Genomic DNA, 16358 nt, shown 5'->3' with positions numbered 1-16358 from the left:
TCACACCAGTGTAGATAAAACGTAGAGAGTGAAGACTTCATTTCTTGAAAAAAACGGTTTTAGGTAATATAGTAGATATATTTTAAAGTAAAGTACTGGAAGGTTCACGCAAAACGTGTGTTCTGTCGTCGTAGTTGAACCATGTGACCGGATCTCGGTGCTTTAGAATTTCCTAACCAAATGATCAGAAAGTACAGTACCTAGCAACATTTGTTTCTCGGCTGAAATCCATCTGAGTTAGGCATCAATGTCGAGAATACTTTAAGGATTATCTAACTAATCAGTACATTATTAAAGGAAAAGATGATGGAATTTAAAAACGAAACAATTTCATTTTCGTTCAGTTAAATTACAACAGGGTAACTCTGTACACAAAAGTCAGTGCAGTGGAAGATCTTTATCTTTGGTGGAAAGAACAAATTAGGCAATATATGAAGTTTAAGAAGTTTTCGATCAAAAGATCGGACCGCTAATCGGTCGGAGTTGACTTCGCTCACTGATCGGCTGGATTACAGTAACGTGGTGGCTTGGCGACTTTGACTATAAACAATAGATTTGCGTGATCATTTGTTTACATTTTAAAGCTACTGCAATGTAATTTATTGTATTTTTTGTTTATTTGGCGAATATTTCAAATTGAAAAAAATTGTTTTTCGTTTTTAAAGAGTTTTTAGTCATTTTAGTTGAAGAATGTGTTTATTTTACATCGGGAGGGGGGGATGAGTGATTTTCGCTTATTCAGAGAACTGTTTTTACCTTTATCATTTTTCTAAACGATATCCTTTCGATTGTTTTATTCTTTTTCGTTTGGGGGATGTTGCAGCGGGATTTCCCGTTTGTTCTAGATGAGCAGTTAGATTTTTACACTTAATATCTGAGGACGTTTTTTATCCTATGAGCATGGCTGAAGAAGCAAACCATTAAGTACGGGAGAAAAAATAGTTAATAAAAGAACTGCTCAGTAGGCATTAGATAAATCAAGTTGTACTAAATATACGCATTCTGACACCATAGCAGCTTAAAAACATTTTCTTTTACTTATTTTTTTTAACAAAACGGTTTAAACACTTGGTAGTTTATTGAAAATTTTTAACTTTTAAATTCACAAAGTTTGAACAGAACAACGTCTGTCGGGTCCTCTAGTTTAGGATGTTTTCCTCCTAAGAAGAAAGTCAAGTGTCAAAGTATTCGTTAAAGTGGCAATTTTCCTTATGTTGCTTTTGTAAATTCTTGTCGTTTGTCATGCCAACATCATAAAACAGTGTTAGCATAAAAGAATATCCCAGTTTTAAAAATATATGTTTGATAAACTATTACACTCACTACCATAAATCTATATACGTATATAAAGGTGACGGTGTTTCTTTGTTTCTTTCTTTGTTTGTACCCGATGGTTAGAAGACCCCATAGCACCTATAGCCCTGAAACTTGACACAAAAATTCGAACGTATCCTGGGCCCATGCACCTCGAAGCCGAAATTCTAAATTTCGAATTAGTTTTTTCTAATTAACTAATTAAGCAAAATTTCGGCTAATTAGGGGGTAAAAACTCCCCCACCCCCATACATCGTTGGAAAGGGTTTTCCTTCCCAAACAAGATGATGTTTGTTCCATTTTTCTCAATTAATTAGAACAGGAGATATAAGCGATTCTAATTGAGCCAATTTTCAAGGCTTCTCTTTCGAAACATTGCTATAACACTAGGTCCACTTTTCAGACAACTTTCAACTATAACACTTTGTCCATTTTCCAGCAATCTTTCAATTACTTTCTTTTTAAACATTTTGGAGGAAGTTGCCTTTGTTGCTTATGAATATTTTACTGTTATTACTTTATTTTAAATTCATTGTGGGTATGTTAATTGATTTCCTTTTTAATTAGAAAGTCGCTTGGCGAATTTGGCGATGAATTATTGAGTATTTTACATTTAAAAGCTACTGCAAATGTAATTTTGTTGTAATTTGTGTTTCTTTAATTCAACGGATTTTATTTAAATTTTTATCACAGGCATCGCTGTGCGGGTACTGCTAGTGATACATAAAAATAAAGATAATCTGTCAACGCTTTTTAACGCTACTTAAACGCGCATGTTCTGCACTAGCGAAGTCAGAAATTCCTTCCGGAAGGTCTTTTTTTTTTGAGGGGGGGGAGGGCACAACAGTCCTTACACATGCATTAACTACTGTATTAGGATTCGCAACAATGTTAAAACCAAGATCCGTTTTTACCCCCACTATAAATTACATACTACATACATCAGAGTTTCCCAAACCGGACCCCCGGGGGTCCGTGGGTTCATGCCAGGATGTCCGCGGTGCTGTACACTGTACAGCTAACACGTTAAATATAATTGAGATTGAAGGACGAGTAACGATATTTTAATTCAAAAATGAAGACCATTTATAAGGAATAAAAAAGTTCTTGCTTAAGTACATGTTGGATGCAGCAGCCTCCTCCCCTCGGAACTCAACACAATACACATTAATTAATTTTGTGGGCATGATTTAACACACTCAAACTAGGTTAACAGTGTTTTGTTCAATGACTTCAAAAGTGCATTTTTATTAGTAAACTTGTTTTAGAAATTCGGCAATAACATTTTTATTCGTAATTGAATTTCAAATAGTATTTTTCTTCCATAACTCAAAATAATAATGTAAGATATGAAAACCAGACAAGAGCTCTGCAAAATATATTGAAAAATGCAGTGGCACAGCGAAGGGGGGGGGGGGGGGTGAAAACACCTTCCAGAGCCATTGGTTTTAACATAAATGCAAATTTTAATACAGTAGTTTATGCATTTGAAAGGGCTGTTATGATCAAAAAACTACTTTCAGAAGGTATTTTTGATCAAAATATCCTCTTCAGAAGGTATTTTTGATCAAAAAATCCTTCCAGAAGGTATTTCTGGCTGTGCTAGTGGGACAATGAATAAATAAATTAAAAGGAAAAAAAAAGTTAAAGTATATTAGAATATATATATATATATATATATATATATATATATATATATATATATATATATATATATATATGTTCGTTCAGTCAGTCAGTCAGTCGGTCGGTCGGTCGGTCAGTCCTCGATATATGGTCACCCGCTTAGAAAATCACCCCGCATATAAGGTCACTTTTCCAAAGTCCCGTCTTGCTGAATTGGAATTCTATGTTATATATTATCGGATATATAGTCAGGTCATAATACATTAATCGCTTATAAGGTCACTTTTGTCTGACTTCTTTAAATGATTTCATTGCCTAATCGATTCACTTCCAAGAATTTTACGCGATATACGATCCTTAAAAAGTGGAAAGTCATTTTTCCTACTAACGTAGTAAATTAACAGTAGAAAATGAGTGTTACGACAGAGTGATACTAAAATATGAAGCAGTAACGTGAGCACTCAGTATGTACATATCACAATTTTTTACAAGTCATTAAAAGCCGAAGAATATTTTCAGAAGATACTTAGAAACCATTGTGCTTAAACTAAAGAAAAAACGCGTCAGTCCTGCATTAATGTAATTTTAAGCGAGGTAAGTTGCACATCAGTTCTTTGCTGGGGCATATTTGAATGCAGTTTTATTCTAAATGGAAATTTTAAAAAAGTTTTTCAAAATTTCTTATTAATTCCAAAAATTTCAATTGATTTGAATCAATTTAACTATCATAATTTAATTAACTGATGTTTTTGGACGTATTAAATTTTGAAAAGAATTAATGTATACATCCTTGTAAATACATCCTTATTTATCAATAAATATATATATGAATCGGTTATAAGGTCACCCCGCTTATAAGGTCTGTTTTGTTAAGTGCCGTGGAGTGACCATATGTCGAAGTCTGACTGTATCTATATTTCATTGCGTCAAATCTTTTTTTTTTTTTTTTTGCGCGCCGGAGAAGGGAGTGGTCCGCCAAGCTCGTAATTTTTCCGGAGGGGTTCGCGGAGGTCTGAAGTTTGAGGTTTTCAGACATACATTATGATACATACCACTTCGCTGCGCCACTGACGTTCCGCAAAAGTGGATTGCCGTGTAAGTGATGATAATTTACCCTTTATGCGTTGGCCGGCCAGATCCCCAAACCTAACCCCTTGTGTTTCTTTCTTTCTTTTTTTTTAATACTTTTATGGGGTTTCGTCAAAGACAGTGTTTATACACCACCATTGCTTACAAAAATGCAAGAACCGAAAGATCGCATATGTGTAGCATTACGAAAAATTGACAGTGAAACACTCCAAAATGTATGTTAGATGTGTGTCGCGTTACGAGAGGCGCACACATGGAACATTTATCAGTAAAAAAAACTTTCGCAGTTTTTCTTTATTTTTATGTATAATTTATAGTGCTTAAGTGTAATAGTTCATGAAATATAAATTTTTAAAACGGGATATTCTTTTGTGCTAACCCTATATTACGTTTTTAACCGACTTCAAAAAGGAGGCGGTTATCAGTTCATACCGTATGTATGTTTTTTTTTTTTTGTTTGTCCACTCACAGCGTCTCACCTAGTGAACCGATTTTGATGATTCTTTTTTTAATGGATAGGGGATGGCTCAACTTAGGTCCCATTACTTTGTTTGACCATATTTGTCCTTTAGAAAAAAAGTTATGGGCAAAAAACCATAAATTTCATGCAATTTCACTATTAAATGATTAAATATTGTAACGAAGTTTGCGCTCACCTTCCGTGGATAACGGTGGCTCAGTGGTAGAATTCTCGCCTTCCACGCGAGCAACCCGGGTTCAAATCCCGACTAGGACAATGTGAATTTTACTAAGATTTCGTATCTACTGTTTCTCGTATTTTCTCGAATGTTCTATTGATTTCTGTATCTTTCCGATTCTGGAAAATTCCGGCATTTTCTCAAGTGGTAAAGATACATTTTTAGTGTCAATCGCTTCAAGTTTAAGATGTGCTTATAGTTTTTTTTTTTTTTTAGTATGTAGCATTTTTAGGAAAAAAAAAGTTTCATGATGGTAACTTCTTACTTTTACAGAAATATGTACATTTACACTAAAAAGGATGAAAAAAAAAATTTTGGAAAAAAATAGAACCGACTTCAAAATTGCTCTAAAAAGGGAAAAATAATTTTATTCTTTAAACACCATCGATAATACTTTTAAACATAATTTTTGAAGTTGGCGCAAAAACGATAGAACAGATCATTCACCGCCATAATTCAACTACAACTATAAATTTTACCAGGCCTAGTTCCTTTACTACCACATACATTATGCATTGATAACAGCATCTTTGAGTAACGATATAAATGATTCGTTTCTAACTTTCGATGATTTTCTGAAAAAAATATGAACGAAGCATGGTTACACTGGATTTTACTTTTTGTTTTTGCGCCAACTTCAAAAATTATGTTTAAAAGTATTATCGATGGTGTTTAAAGAATAAAATTATTTTTCCCTTTTTAGAGCAATTTTGAAGTCGGTTCTATTTTTTTCCAAAAATTTTTTTTTCGTAGATAATTTTGTTGTTGAATAAAATGTTTGGCTCAAATTGCTGCGAGTTGAAATCGCCTTTTGTGCTGGGGTCAGTAATGAATAAACCATTTTTAGTCCTTGAAGGAGGCACGAAAGTCAAAAAGCAGACGATTTATTAACAAAGCAACAGGAGCGAATCTGGAATGGAATTGGGTGATTAGAAATTGAAAGTGCTGTCCATTTAAGTCAATCAATCACTATTATCTGACCTTCTTCGGCCTGACACACATAAAAGGACCCTGTAATTATCTGTTCGTCTAAATTAGGGGTTTTTTACAAAATACTTTTATAAGGAACCTCGCGCACCGAAGGGAATTTCTCCCCTCATCTCCCCCATTTGTTGTCCTTGGGAGAAATAATAGACATGTTTAGCCCGGGAGGAAATGATCATCTTTTTTTTTATTTTAAATAGGGGCAAGGAGATACTTGGGCACCGGAGTAGGAACGTAAGGGGGGGGGGGGGGTTAAAATGCCAAAAAAAAAAAAAAAAAAAAAAGTGCCGAACCGATCGAATGTTAATTTTAGGATCCGAAAGTGGTGTTTTTTTTTCATTTTGAGGACGAAAAGAGCCTTGCAAAAATGGGAATAAAATACCCATAGAAACCCCTCATTTTTCTGCATCAGATAAAATTTGTTCCAATGTTCCAAGGTATTAGAACGTGAATAAACTTTTGAACTAATCTCACGCTAAAATGTGGGTAAGCCATTTCTTAGAAATCCATTGTTGATCACGGTCATTGTTGAGCAATGCTTTCATTAAAATTTGCAGCGTGAAGAAAATCATTGAGATGAAAGACCTGATGCCATTTTTTTTCTCGAATATAAAAAAATAAAATTATGCCGTTTGTTTTGAAGCTTTTCCTGCCATCGACGGATTGAAAAAATTTCCTTTTTGGTTATTTTACGGTAATCAGTCGGGAAATTTTACAGATTTTTTTTTTTTTTTTTCAAGCCGGATTGCTGCACACGCGTCACTTGAAATAACTTTTATTTTCGAGGTGGACCGTGCAAAGCCGGACGACACAGCTAGTTGCGTAATAAAGGAGACTGTCTTTAAATTCAACTAAACAGTGAATACAGCTAATACATACACAGAAGAAAACATTTAGTTGCTTTTATTTACGCTTAAAAATAATATTATACTCAAGTAAAGAAATCTAACATAATGCATCTCATTAAAAAAAAAAAAAAAAAAAAAAAAAAAACATTTAACACAGTAATAAAACATACTGCATGTTCTTGCAGTTGAAGTTGCAGTTGGTGTTGAATTTTTAATCAATCGATGTTAAGAGTGTCGCGTTAAAATCCCCCAAATCTTAAATCAACAATATTTCCCCGAGTATGTATCCTTTTCTACTAAACAAAATTGAATAGATGTCTCAGCAAAAAACATTCATGTCGAACTTGATTTTAGCAGGACATTACTGGTATCCTTACAAATATTTTTTACAGTATAGCTAACTGCAACATTCAATAATACTGAAGTTACCGTTTGGAAGCTATTTTTGTAGCGGTCGAGATAGCCAGCCTATAGTTCAATATTCTATGCAATATTATAAATGATAGAAATCTTGTGATGTTTAGAAACACGAAGGCAAATCCTTCAACATTTATAAATTTCATTTTTACAGACGGTCCGGAACATGGGAATTATGTATCTGGAATTAGTTCCTGAAGCAGCAAAGCTTTTGATTGACTTCGCAAAAGAACCCAAATTCTCGACGCACGTAAGAGCAGCTGTTTTACAAGTAAGTCTTTTGAATTTTCATACTTGTGGACTTATTACTTATGGATGGATTTAATAAAATAGTTTTGATAAACGTAATGAGCAAACCGTATTGTTAGTATTGAATCCAAAACGCGTTTCTTCAAATATCTCGAAAATTCATTTCTGTGGATACTGCCGTTTACTTGCCCACTTCAGAATTCTGCTTGCTCCGGGAAAAGTCTATTATTTTGGCCGGGAATTAATCGTAGTAATCATAAGCAATTGCTACGATTATTGGCCGCACTGGCTATGGGTGGTGATTTGTAGCTTAGTAATCGTAGAGTAAATTTCCTTGTTTTGTTTAAGTTTGCTCTTGAGGACATTTTACTAAGCTTGTTGCATTTATGCATAAGTTCTAATTTCATTTCTTTCTTCAGCCACAGCTTAAGAAATTTCTTTTGAGAACTTGGTATCGAAGAAAATATCTTTTGGAAAACATACTCATGTATAAATTCATGGCTACTGCCCATGATGAAGTACGCAGTACGGATCTAAATTGCAATGCAGGCAGCATTATGAAGAGTAGGTACGCACTAGGGAGCGAGATTGGGCGATTTTCGCAACATTTTCTGAGATCCCACCCAATAAAAATCCTTTTGCGCGCTGTTCATTATTCTGCTGTGTGCAGGTGAACGGCAGTATCCGCAGAAATGTGTTTTCGAGATATTTGAAGAAATGCCTTTTGGTTTCAATGAGGAAATATTGTAGTTAAGATAGTTTTTGCTCTCTTTACACATATATTTATCACATACATGTATAGGGGAAGGTCGGGTAGTATCGGACACCTAAACCATTTCAATCATAACACTTTTTGTTTTATTTGTAACTAGTGGTACCCGCACGGCTTCGCCCGTAATAGAAAAATTAAAAGGTCTTTTGGTTCGCCTGTATTTACAAATAATGTATTGTGAATTTTCTCGTCAATTGGCTTGTACTCATGTTACGGTTACACGTTATGATAATTTCGTATCTCGCCAATTGGCTTGTGCAAATGTTACGGTTACACGTTATGATAATTTCGTAATTTATGATATTTTTTTTTCTTAAAATTGGAATAAAAGAAGAACCACATCGAATTTTCGAAAAATCGCTTCGAGGTGCACACCCCCATGCTACATACTAACTTCGTGCCAAATTTCATGAAAATCGGCCGAACGGTTTAGGCGCTATGCGCGTCACAGACATCCTACAGATATCCTACAGACATCCAGACATCCAGACATCCTCCGGACAGAGAGACATTCAGCTTTATTATTAGTAAAGAAGAATTAGTTTTTACACTAAATTATGCTGTACTTAGTTACCTAACATAAATTGTAAACTTTGGTTAAAAAAACATGGAGTCGTATTTTTTAAACAAATTTTTGTCAAACTATATTTTTGGCCAATTTTAAATTTTTTAGGGTTGTATCGGACAAAACATTAAAATGTTGAAATAAAAACAAATAGTTCAGAAATAACATTTTAATGTGCAAAAAAATGAATTGAACAAAGAAGTTGGTTACTTAGAATAGTATACAAGTCTAAAAATGAAAATAAGTAATATTTTTTTATGACAGTTGAAAAATATAGCCTATGGTTGGTTTAGGCCTAACTGAAACAATTTCAGACTCAAATCTTCATGTCTTTCCATGAATTCATAATAAAAGTCTTTACCAGCTTTCTTGGTTTCTCTATTGAAACGGTGCTTGATATTTAGTTGATCTGCATATTTGCAAACCAAAGCTAAAAACTCGTTCTTACTCAAAGGCATAAGTTGACTATCTAAATTTTTAATATGATCATAAAGTATTTTTTCTTGTTCATGTGTGAATGTTCTTGGGAAAACTTTGTGATTTCCTAAGACAGGCTTCATTACCACTTCTTTGTTTTCCCATAAAGCTTTGATCCTATCACCCAAAGTACTTTGTGGAACTAAATATCTTTCACTAGCTTCTCCAATTGTCATTTTATTAAGTCCAACTTTTTCAATGGCTTCTTTCATATTTATTTCTCATCCCATTTATGTCGTGATTTTTCCATTTCAACCTGTTGGACAAAGAAAAACACCGTCAGTATTTTATTTTGGTGCCAGTAACTTTGTCCGATACTACCCGAAATTGGTTTGTCCGATACAACCCGACTGTAAAGCTACAGTTGTTTAACCACCACAAGGTTATTACTTAAACTAGACAATTTTATAGCTCATAATACTTAGATTAATATACTATCAGTCTAAAGGAATAACAATGAAACAATATAACTTACTCTATGTGTAAATATATCCCCCAGAAGTTAAGTTCGTGCACTACAATTCTCTCAACAAACAAACAACTAGCTTTGCATACCAGAACGAACGGTTGATTTGAACCAATATGGCGTCTGTGGCTTTCTTCCCCAATACGGCACACTATGGGTACCCAGTACGTGATGCCCCTTGCGGCGGAATTAAGAAGCAGCCCTTGTCCGATACTACCCGCTGTCCGATACTAAACGACCTTCCCCTACTTTGTCGAAGTTATGATTTTGTAAATTTTATTGAATTAAAGTGAAAGGATCAATTTCAGCGGAAGGGAATTCGTACTAGGGTTTCCAATTCCGAAATCCCGATCCCGAGTCCCGCATGATATTTAACGGGATTAATTCCGCAATTTTTTTCCATGTAAAAGTTTTCCAACTTTTGCCGCGCATAAAATGACAATTTTCACAAGCATCATCAGAAGTTTGAAGAACTTTCCTCTTATATCTGTAAGAAGAGCAAGAAAAACTTAGTGTCTCATATGATGAACGGCGGACTTACCATAGAACAGAATAAAAAATTGAATTTATTTTTCTGAGATTGAATTGGCATTCTCATTTGAGGATTTAATTTTCTTATGTTCAGCAATTGAGAAAATACGTATAGTTAAAAAAAAAAATTCGAAAACCATCCCTAAAATTTAAATTCCAGAAAACTACACTTTATAAAAAATTGAGAGATTGCAAAACCCGCTGGGGTAGCCTCAATGCAATATTGGAGAACTTATGTAAGCTAAAGGAATGCACTCAATGCCTTTAACTTAAAGGGCACAATATTTTTTACAAAGAAGAAAGGAATGTAAAGCCTGCCATTACTTATATATTCGGCACTACTCTAAAAGAGGCAACAGAAACTTGGATGAAACATAGGATGACTCGCATGACAGTGTAGTAAGTTAAGCTGTTCATGTTTTTGAATGTCTCTTTAAAGTGAGAGGTAAAATTAGTGAAATTATCCAAAACTTTTACTGAGCCTACGACTTGGTGAAACCAAGTAGCACTCAACCCTTGCAGTAATGAACCAAATTTACTGATTCAATGACCAACGTTTATGAAACAACAATGGCATTCGTAATGCAAGTTAAACTGGATACAGCAAAACATACACAGCCATCGTTTTTATTCGAAATTTGCAGTTCTTAAGGAAAAAACCATTCATAAGTGTAGAAATATCTATTTCAGAAGATAATGAAGATAATGGGGATATTTTGCAAAAGTGGAGCCCCAGTGGAGCCACAGCACGTGTTTTCGTCAAGCGCATTATTTTTTGAGCAAAAATCCTTTCTCATCATGGATTAGCGATGATTTGTTAGATGCATTGGACCTTTTTAGGGCACAAAGTCAAATTACAATAATAACTAATTGTAATTTGACTTTGTAGTGCTCTTCAATTGGTGTACGGAATTTTTAAAAAACCTACTAGTTCAAGTAACAAAAGCAGTCCTTCCTAAAAAGCACAACGTTTTCTATTTTAAGAAGAATAAAGTCAATCCCGCGGGATCCCAGGATCCCACGGGAGTAGCTCCTTACAATCCCGAAATCCCGCGGGACTGAAATCGGCGCGGGATTGGAAACCCTAATTCGTACTCTGCTTATGAACCTGGAAAGCCTACAAAAACCCTTATTAGGGTGAAAATTCTGATAAACGATATACTATATAAGGCTCAAACACCTTTAGGCATAACACTCATCAATCTTTGCTTATTTAAATTTACTATTTTTCTTATCATACTATCCTTTTTTTGCCTCCTTTGAGTTCTTTGATTCTTGTGTTCTACACGAGAGTACGCCGTACGTTTGCCAGTGTTTACAAGTTTGCAATGTAATTCCACAGACATTAAGGTTGCAAAACCTTGCTTCAATAAAGTGTACATTTGGGACAGGTTGCAAAACTAGCTTCAGCGGCCTCAGAAGCTCTCAGAACTAGTTGATCAGTAGATTTCTGGCTGAATCTACCACAAGAAGGACCTCGGTAACTTGGTACACTTCAGTTCGACCAAAAGTATTGGCTTTGTACACGCTTTACACTGAAGTCTACATAATTTTTCAAATGAATACGTAGAAATAACAAAACCTTCCGAAGTCAAATGTATTAAATTAAAAGTCTCACATGATTGCCCGAAAATAGAGCAATTTAAGTTTTTTATAGCACTTTTTCTTTTAGTTCGTAAACCGTTGTTTCAAAATCAGTTATATTAAGTCTTCAGCATTAATTCTTTTTACTCTTTTTTCTTCTTTAAGGCTCTGCTGGACGTAAACTCATGCCGAACATTGCCTCTAATATGCAACATGATTTTTGAAGAAATTTTGCCACTGTTTACCAGCCTTTCTGAATCTACGACTACAAGAGCGCTGTCATACGACCTTTTAATGTCCGCAGATAATATTAGTTTTGCACAACACGTGATTAATGTTTTGCAAAGTGAGGAGAATCTACAGCTGAAGGCTTACGTAGCAAGCAGTTTGGAGGCCGTTCTTGCAGATGGGAATAGTTTTCAAAACCACAAAGCGTAAGTCAACGTCACTTTGTTACATTCTAACTTATTGAATAACTAGAAAATCGCCCGTCAAGATATGACGGGTAAAACTTGCTTCTACATTAGAATGAAGCAACTGCCTGTTTGGTGATACTTTGATAGTTGACATTTTAACTTCCAGTGGATTAACCCTAAACTCCAATAGATAGCGTTCATTGTTGACTTCTTTTACGTTTCTTCATTCTCCTAAAATGAGTCTTACCAGTAAAACAGTCACCGGATCCAGTTCAGCCTAGTTCACCCTATATTATACGGAGAGATTGGACAACGGCGCGCCGATCTCTGCCATGTTTAGTACAAGTGTTGTCAGTTCGAAATGCTGCGCCGTGTGAATTTTTAGTTTTCCCACGGAATATAGGACATGACGTCTTTAAAGAACAGACTGATTTGTTTTCTCCTCGTATTGTCATTAAACGGAGTGAGCGCCAATTCTGTCAATCCGGCGTCAATCGTTTCGTATCGTCATAGCGCTTACAAAGAAAATTTTCTTTCTCAAAAACTTGTTCATAAAGGTAGAAAACAAACGGATATTTGTGATCTGCACATTGCATTTCATAATGTGATAACTAACTTCCAAGTTTTTTGATACAATTCCTTGTGATAATTGGGGCAGAAGATGATTTAAACGGTCTACGGGGAGTGAGCATCTTTGGACATAAGATGGCCGCCGTTCCGAAGTTGTCCAATCTCTCGTATTCAGGATCTCTAGTTCAGCCTTGTCAAAATAAAGAATTTTTCCCTGCATGTCAAACATTGCCAGAAAATATTATCAAATTATCATGATAAGCGCGAGTTTCATTGTTGGTAACGTTAACGTTACTTGATCAGTGAATTGGCCAATTAAATATGAGGCAAGTGACATAGTAGCCCAGTGAAATACGAGAATGTCACACAAAATATCCATTGAATGAAATGTTATTAAGAAATCAACTTCAATAAAATAATGAATATCAACAAGAAAAATAGGGAGTTTTTCATATCAAGGACTACTTTTGTCCTATACTGTCAAAAAATTACCTGCATAGTTGAGCAAAATGAACTCTTAAAGTACTTTTAGTTTTTTTTTTGTTTAAAATAATTTTATTCTTGTAAAATTGAAACATAAAAGGTACTTAAATCTTGCCAGATACAATAATTTTCGTTAAAATCAAGATAATTCTGTTTAGAAAAGGATATCGTTAATCCTTAATGAAGAGTATGCTTATTTATATGCGTATTTATGGATCACGACCAAAAAATAATAGCTTATTTTTGCTAGATTCTGAAAATTATATGTTCAATTACATTTTATAAGAAAAGGCGTAATTAATGTCACCACTTGCCGCGAAATTTCCTTGTTATACTTAATAAATATTAACATACGGTATTATTTCAAACATTAACGCTTTGATTACCAGTGTCTTTCTTAAGTGTAGATGTTAGTTATTTTTCGTGATTTAAAAAAAAAATGTCTAATTTCAGGTTCTGTGATCTAATTCAATCTTTATTAAGGAAGAACAATTTATCTTTGGAATCTATTATAAAAGATTCAGGATCCTCATCAAAATCATCTTTTGGGGTATTTTCCAAGTTGCCTCTGCCTGAAGAACTAAACGGTTTCGGTCTAAAAGCAGAAAAAGCTGTGGTATACGATGAATATGGAGCAATACCATCGTTTTTTAGGATTGATATCATATTGAAATTGTTCAACAAAATGATACCAGCATTCCAAAGTGAAGCTCATTTTCAAGGTACGGCGACTGAGTTTGTATTTAGCCCCCCTCCCCCCCCCAATAACTTTAAGTCCTTTTTAATGAATTGTATTACACAGATGTTGCCTTTGATGTAAAAATTTAAGTTATGCGCGAAAACGTGTAGACAAACTTTCTCCCTCAGTATTTTCAGTTCTTCTTACTTTTTGTGGTGAATATGTTGCAGCAACATGTTTTTAATACTTTTTGTTGCGTGAAATAATATATCTATATAATAACTAAACTATATCAAAAAAATACTATATCCCACTTTTGGCGCCACCATAAACACATCTCACATATTCTGGATAAAGACATTATTGTCGCTCCATTTGATCATATATGATCATATTTTTAGTAAATGTATGAATTTACGACTCCACTAAAGCTTGACCACGGAGTGATGACGGATGACCTTGAAGTGTAAACATTTTTTGCAACAGAGGTTATTTGTTATTATTTTGTAATAGATGGGATCAGCGAGAACGCGCTGCTTATCACTCGACGCTTTCAGACTAATTCTACGTATTACAAAAGATACAAATGACGCTTCCACTTAAAGGTCATCTGGCCATCTCTTCGTGGTAGGACTGGACGATATCAGAATTTTAATACCGCGAAATATCGCTCTCCAGATATTGATATTTCTGATATATCGATACATTCACTGAATAATTCAAAATTTCCCTGGGGTAGGGGGCAAAAGTTATAGTACAGTGCATATTATATCGAAGAGCAACAAAAAATACTATCAAATATAACAAATAAAATTGTTTCTCTAATTCAAAATTTTCATGGGAGGGGGGGGGGGCATGCAAATAGTATAGCTCAATGCATGACAAAAGTGCTTCGCAACAAAAAAGTTTTAAAGATTCTATTCCATATTTTGTTTAAATCTCTTAATTTGAGCAGTCTCAATAATTTGATTATACTTAGAACTGTATATCGTATTGATGTCTTAGTTCATTTTTAATCCTTTAATAGCTCTTACATTAAGACTTTTTACTTCTTAGTTGAGTAACATTAAAGTAAAATACTAAGAATAAATCTTTAAAGAATGCAGCTATAAATTTTGGAAACAATCACACCATACACCCATTAAGCATACAGAACTATGAAATAGTATACCTTTCCTAATTTATATGTCACTAGCTGCATTGTCCAGCGTTGCACGGTCCACCTCGAAAATAAAAGTTTCGTCTAGTAAAGCATGTTTAACAATCAGGTTTTTAAAAAAAGAAGGAAAAAATAGCATAACCATTTATCGTCAATGTGTGGAACTAATCATGGTATTCTAAGCTTAGATTCAGCACGGCAGACAGCTCTTGCGTTTCCAACATCTAGAGGCAGACGATAAGTTTTGAAAGTAATTATCTTTGAAAGCACACGATAAATATTCCGTGAAAATATTGAATCTAAAAAATAAATAAATAAAAAAAACGTTTGTAGTTAAAAATTATGTTTGTTTACTGTAGAATACGTATATATTTTTTAAATTGTAAAAAGCTTTTGATGTCAATGCACTTACTTAATACAGAATAGTTTCTAGAATGATAGGCACAGTAATGGTTTTATGTAGCATTCTAAGTGAATTTTAGAACCACATACAGAAGTATCATAGTAAGTTATGTGAGAGATTTAATGATATGTATTATAATTTTTTTTGCCAATTGAATCATGTTGACTGATTAAAAATGTACCTTATATACGTTATTGAAAGACTATAGCTGTACCCGAAAGGCTATACTCAGGCTATAAGATTAAAAGAAACGCTTTGAGCGTATGTAAATTTCCCTTCTCACTCCGGGGAAAAAAATTGTTTCGTTTATTGAACAAATAACGTTGTCTATGCTCCAAGAGAATTTGATGAAATAATAAAAAGTCCTGGTTTAATGAAAACAAATATTTGTCAAAAATAACATAATAATAACTTGCAACAATCCAATCCGTAAGAAATTGCAAATTAAAAATGCGAAAAAAAAAATCACTAAGTTGAGTTTTATCATCTAAAAATATTAATAATATAGAAAAAAAATAGAATAAACACTTTACTAGGTAACATTAAAAACAAAAAATGATAATATTTAATTCGAGCGAATGAATATCATTGTTCACACAGCGAAGGCCCAAACCACGGAACTCGCTATCTACCAATTGTAAAGAAAATAGATTTTTGACAAACGCCAGGTACTGCACAAAGAGACGACAACAAGCAATCTGAATTGCTCAATCATATCAATTAGCTTAGACAAGGGGCCAAGCAAGCGGCAAACGTGAATATTATTCGTTTACATTTTATGTATACTAGAGAATATCCCCAAAAGTGGCGTTGGTGAAAATCTTCTCGCAACCTGATTTTTCACTTTTGGTCTATCTTTCTCGTGAACATACAAGAGTTTAACTGTTTTTAAAGATTTGCCAAAATTAGAGGTTCTACTAATTTGTTTTCATTTGCTCAGTGACTTATTAAAAGAAAATTTTTTCAGCCTTACCCTTTGCAAGAAGTTTAGATCTAATGAAACAAATTTATTTCAATAATCTTCACCC

At 34.0% G+C, this 16358-nt stretch overlaps 1 protein-coding gene across 1 annotated transcript in view; it reads left to right on the top strand.

The window, feature by feature from the left end:
• LOC129228202 (uncharacterized) overlaps positions 1-16358 on the top strand; it is a 47814-nt gene that overhangs the window by 9997 nt on the left and 21459 nt on the right. Inside the window, exons 4-5 of the mRNA XM_054862904.1 lie at positions 7131-7247; positions 7651-7789. Coding sequence (XP_054718879.1) covers positions 7131-7247; positions 7651-7789 — 256 coding nt within the window. The remainder of the gene's footprint in view (positions 1-7130; positions 7248-7650; positions 7790-16358) is intronic.

This window comes from Uloborus diversus, chromosome 1 (genome assembly GCF_026930045.1).
Source record: "Uloborus diversus isolate 005 chromosome 1, Udiv.v.3.1, whole genome shotgun sequence".
NCBI classification, from domain to species: domain Eukaryota; kingdom Metazoa; phylum Arthropoda; class Arachnida; order Araneae; family Uloboridae; genus Uloborus; species Uloborus diversus.
The sequence above is the reverse complement of the archived record's forward strand: the minus strand, read 5'-3'. Positions and strand labels throughout refer to the sequence as shown.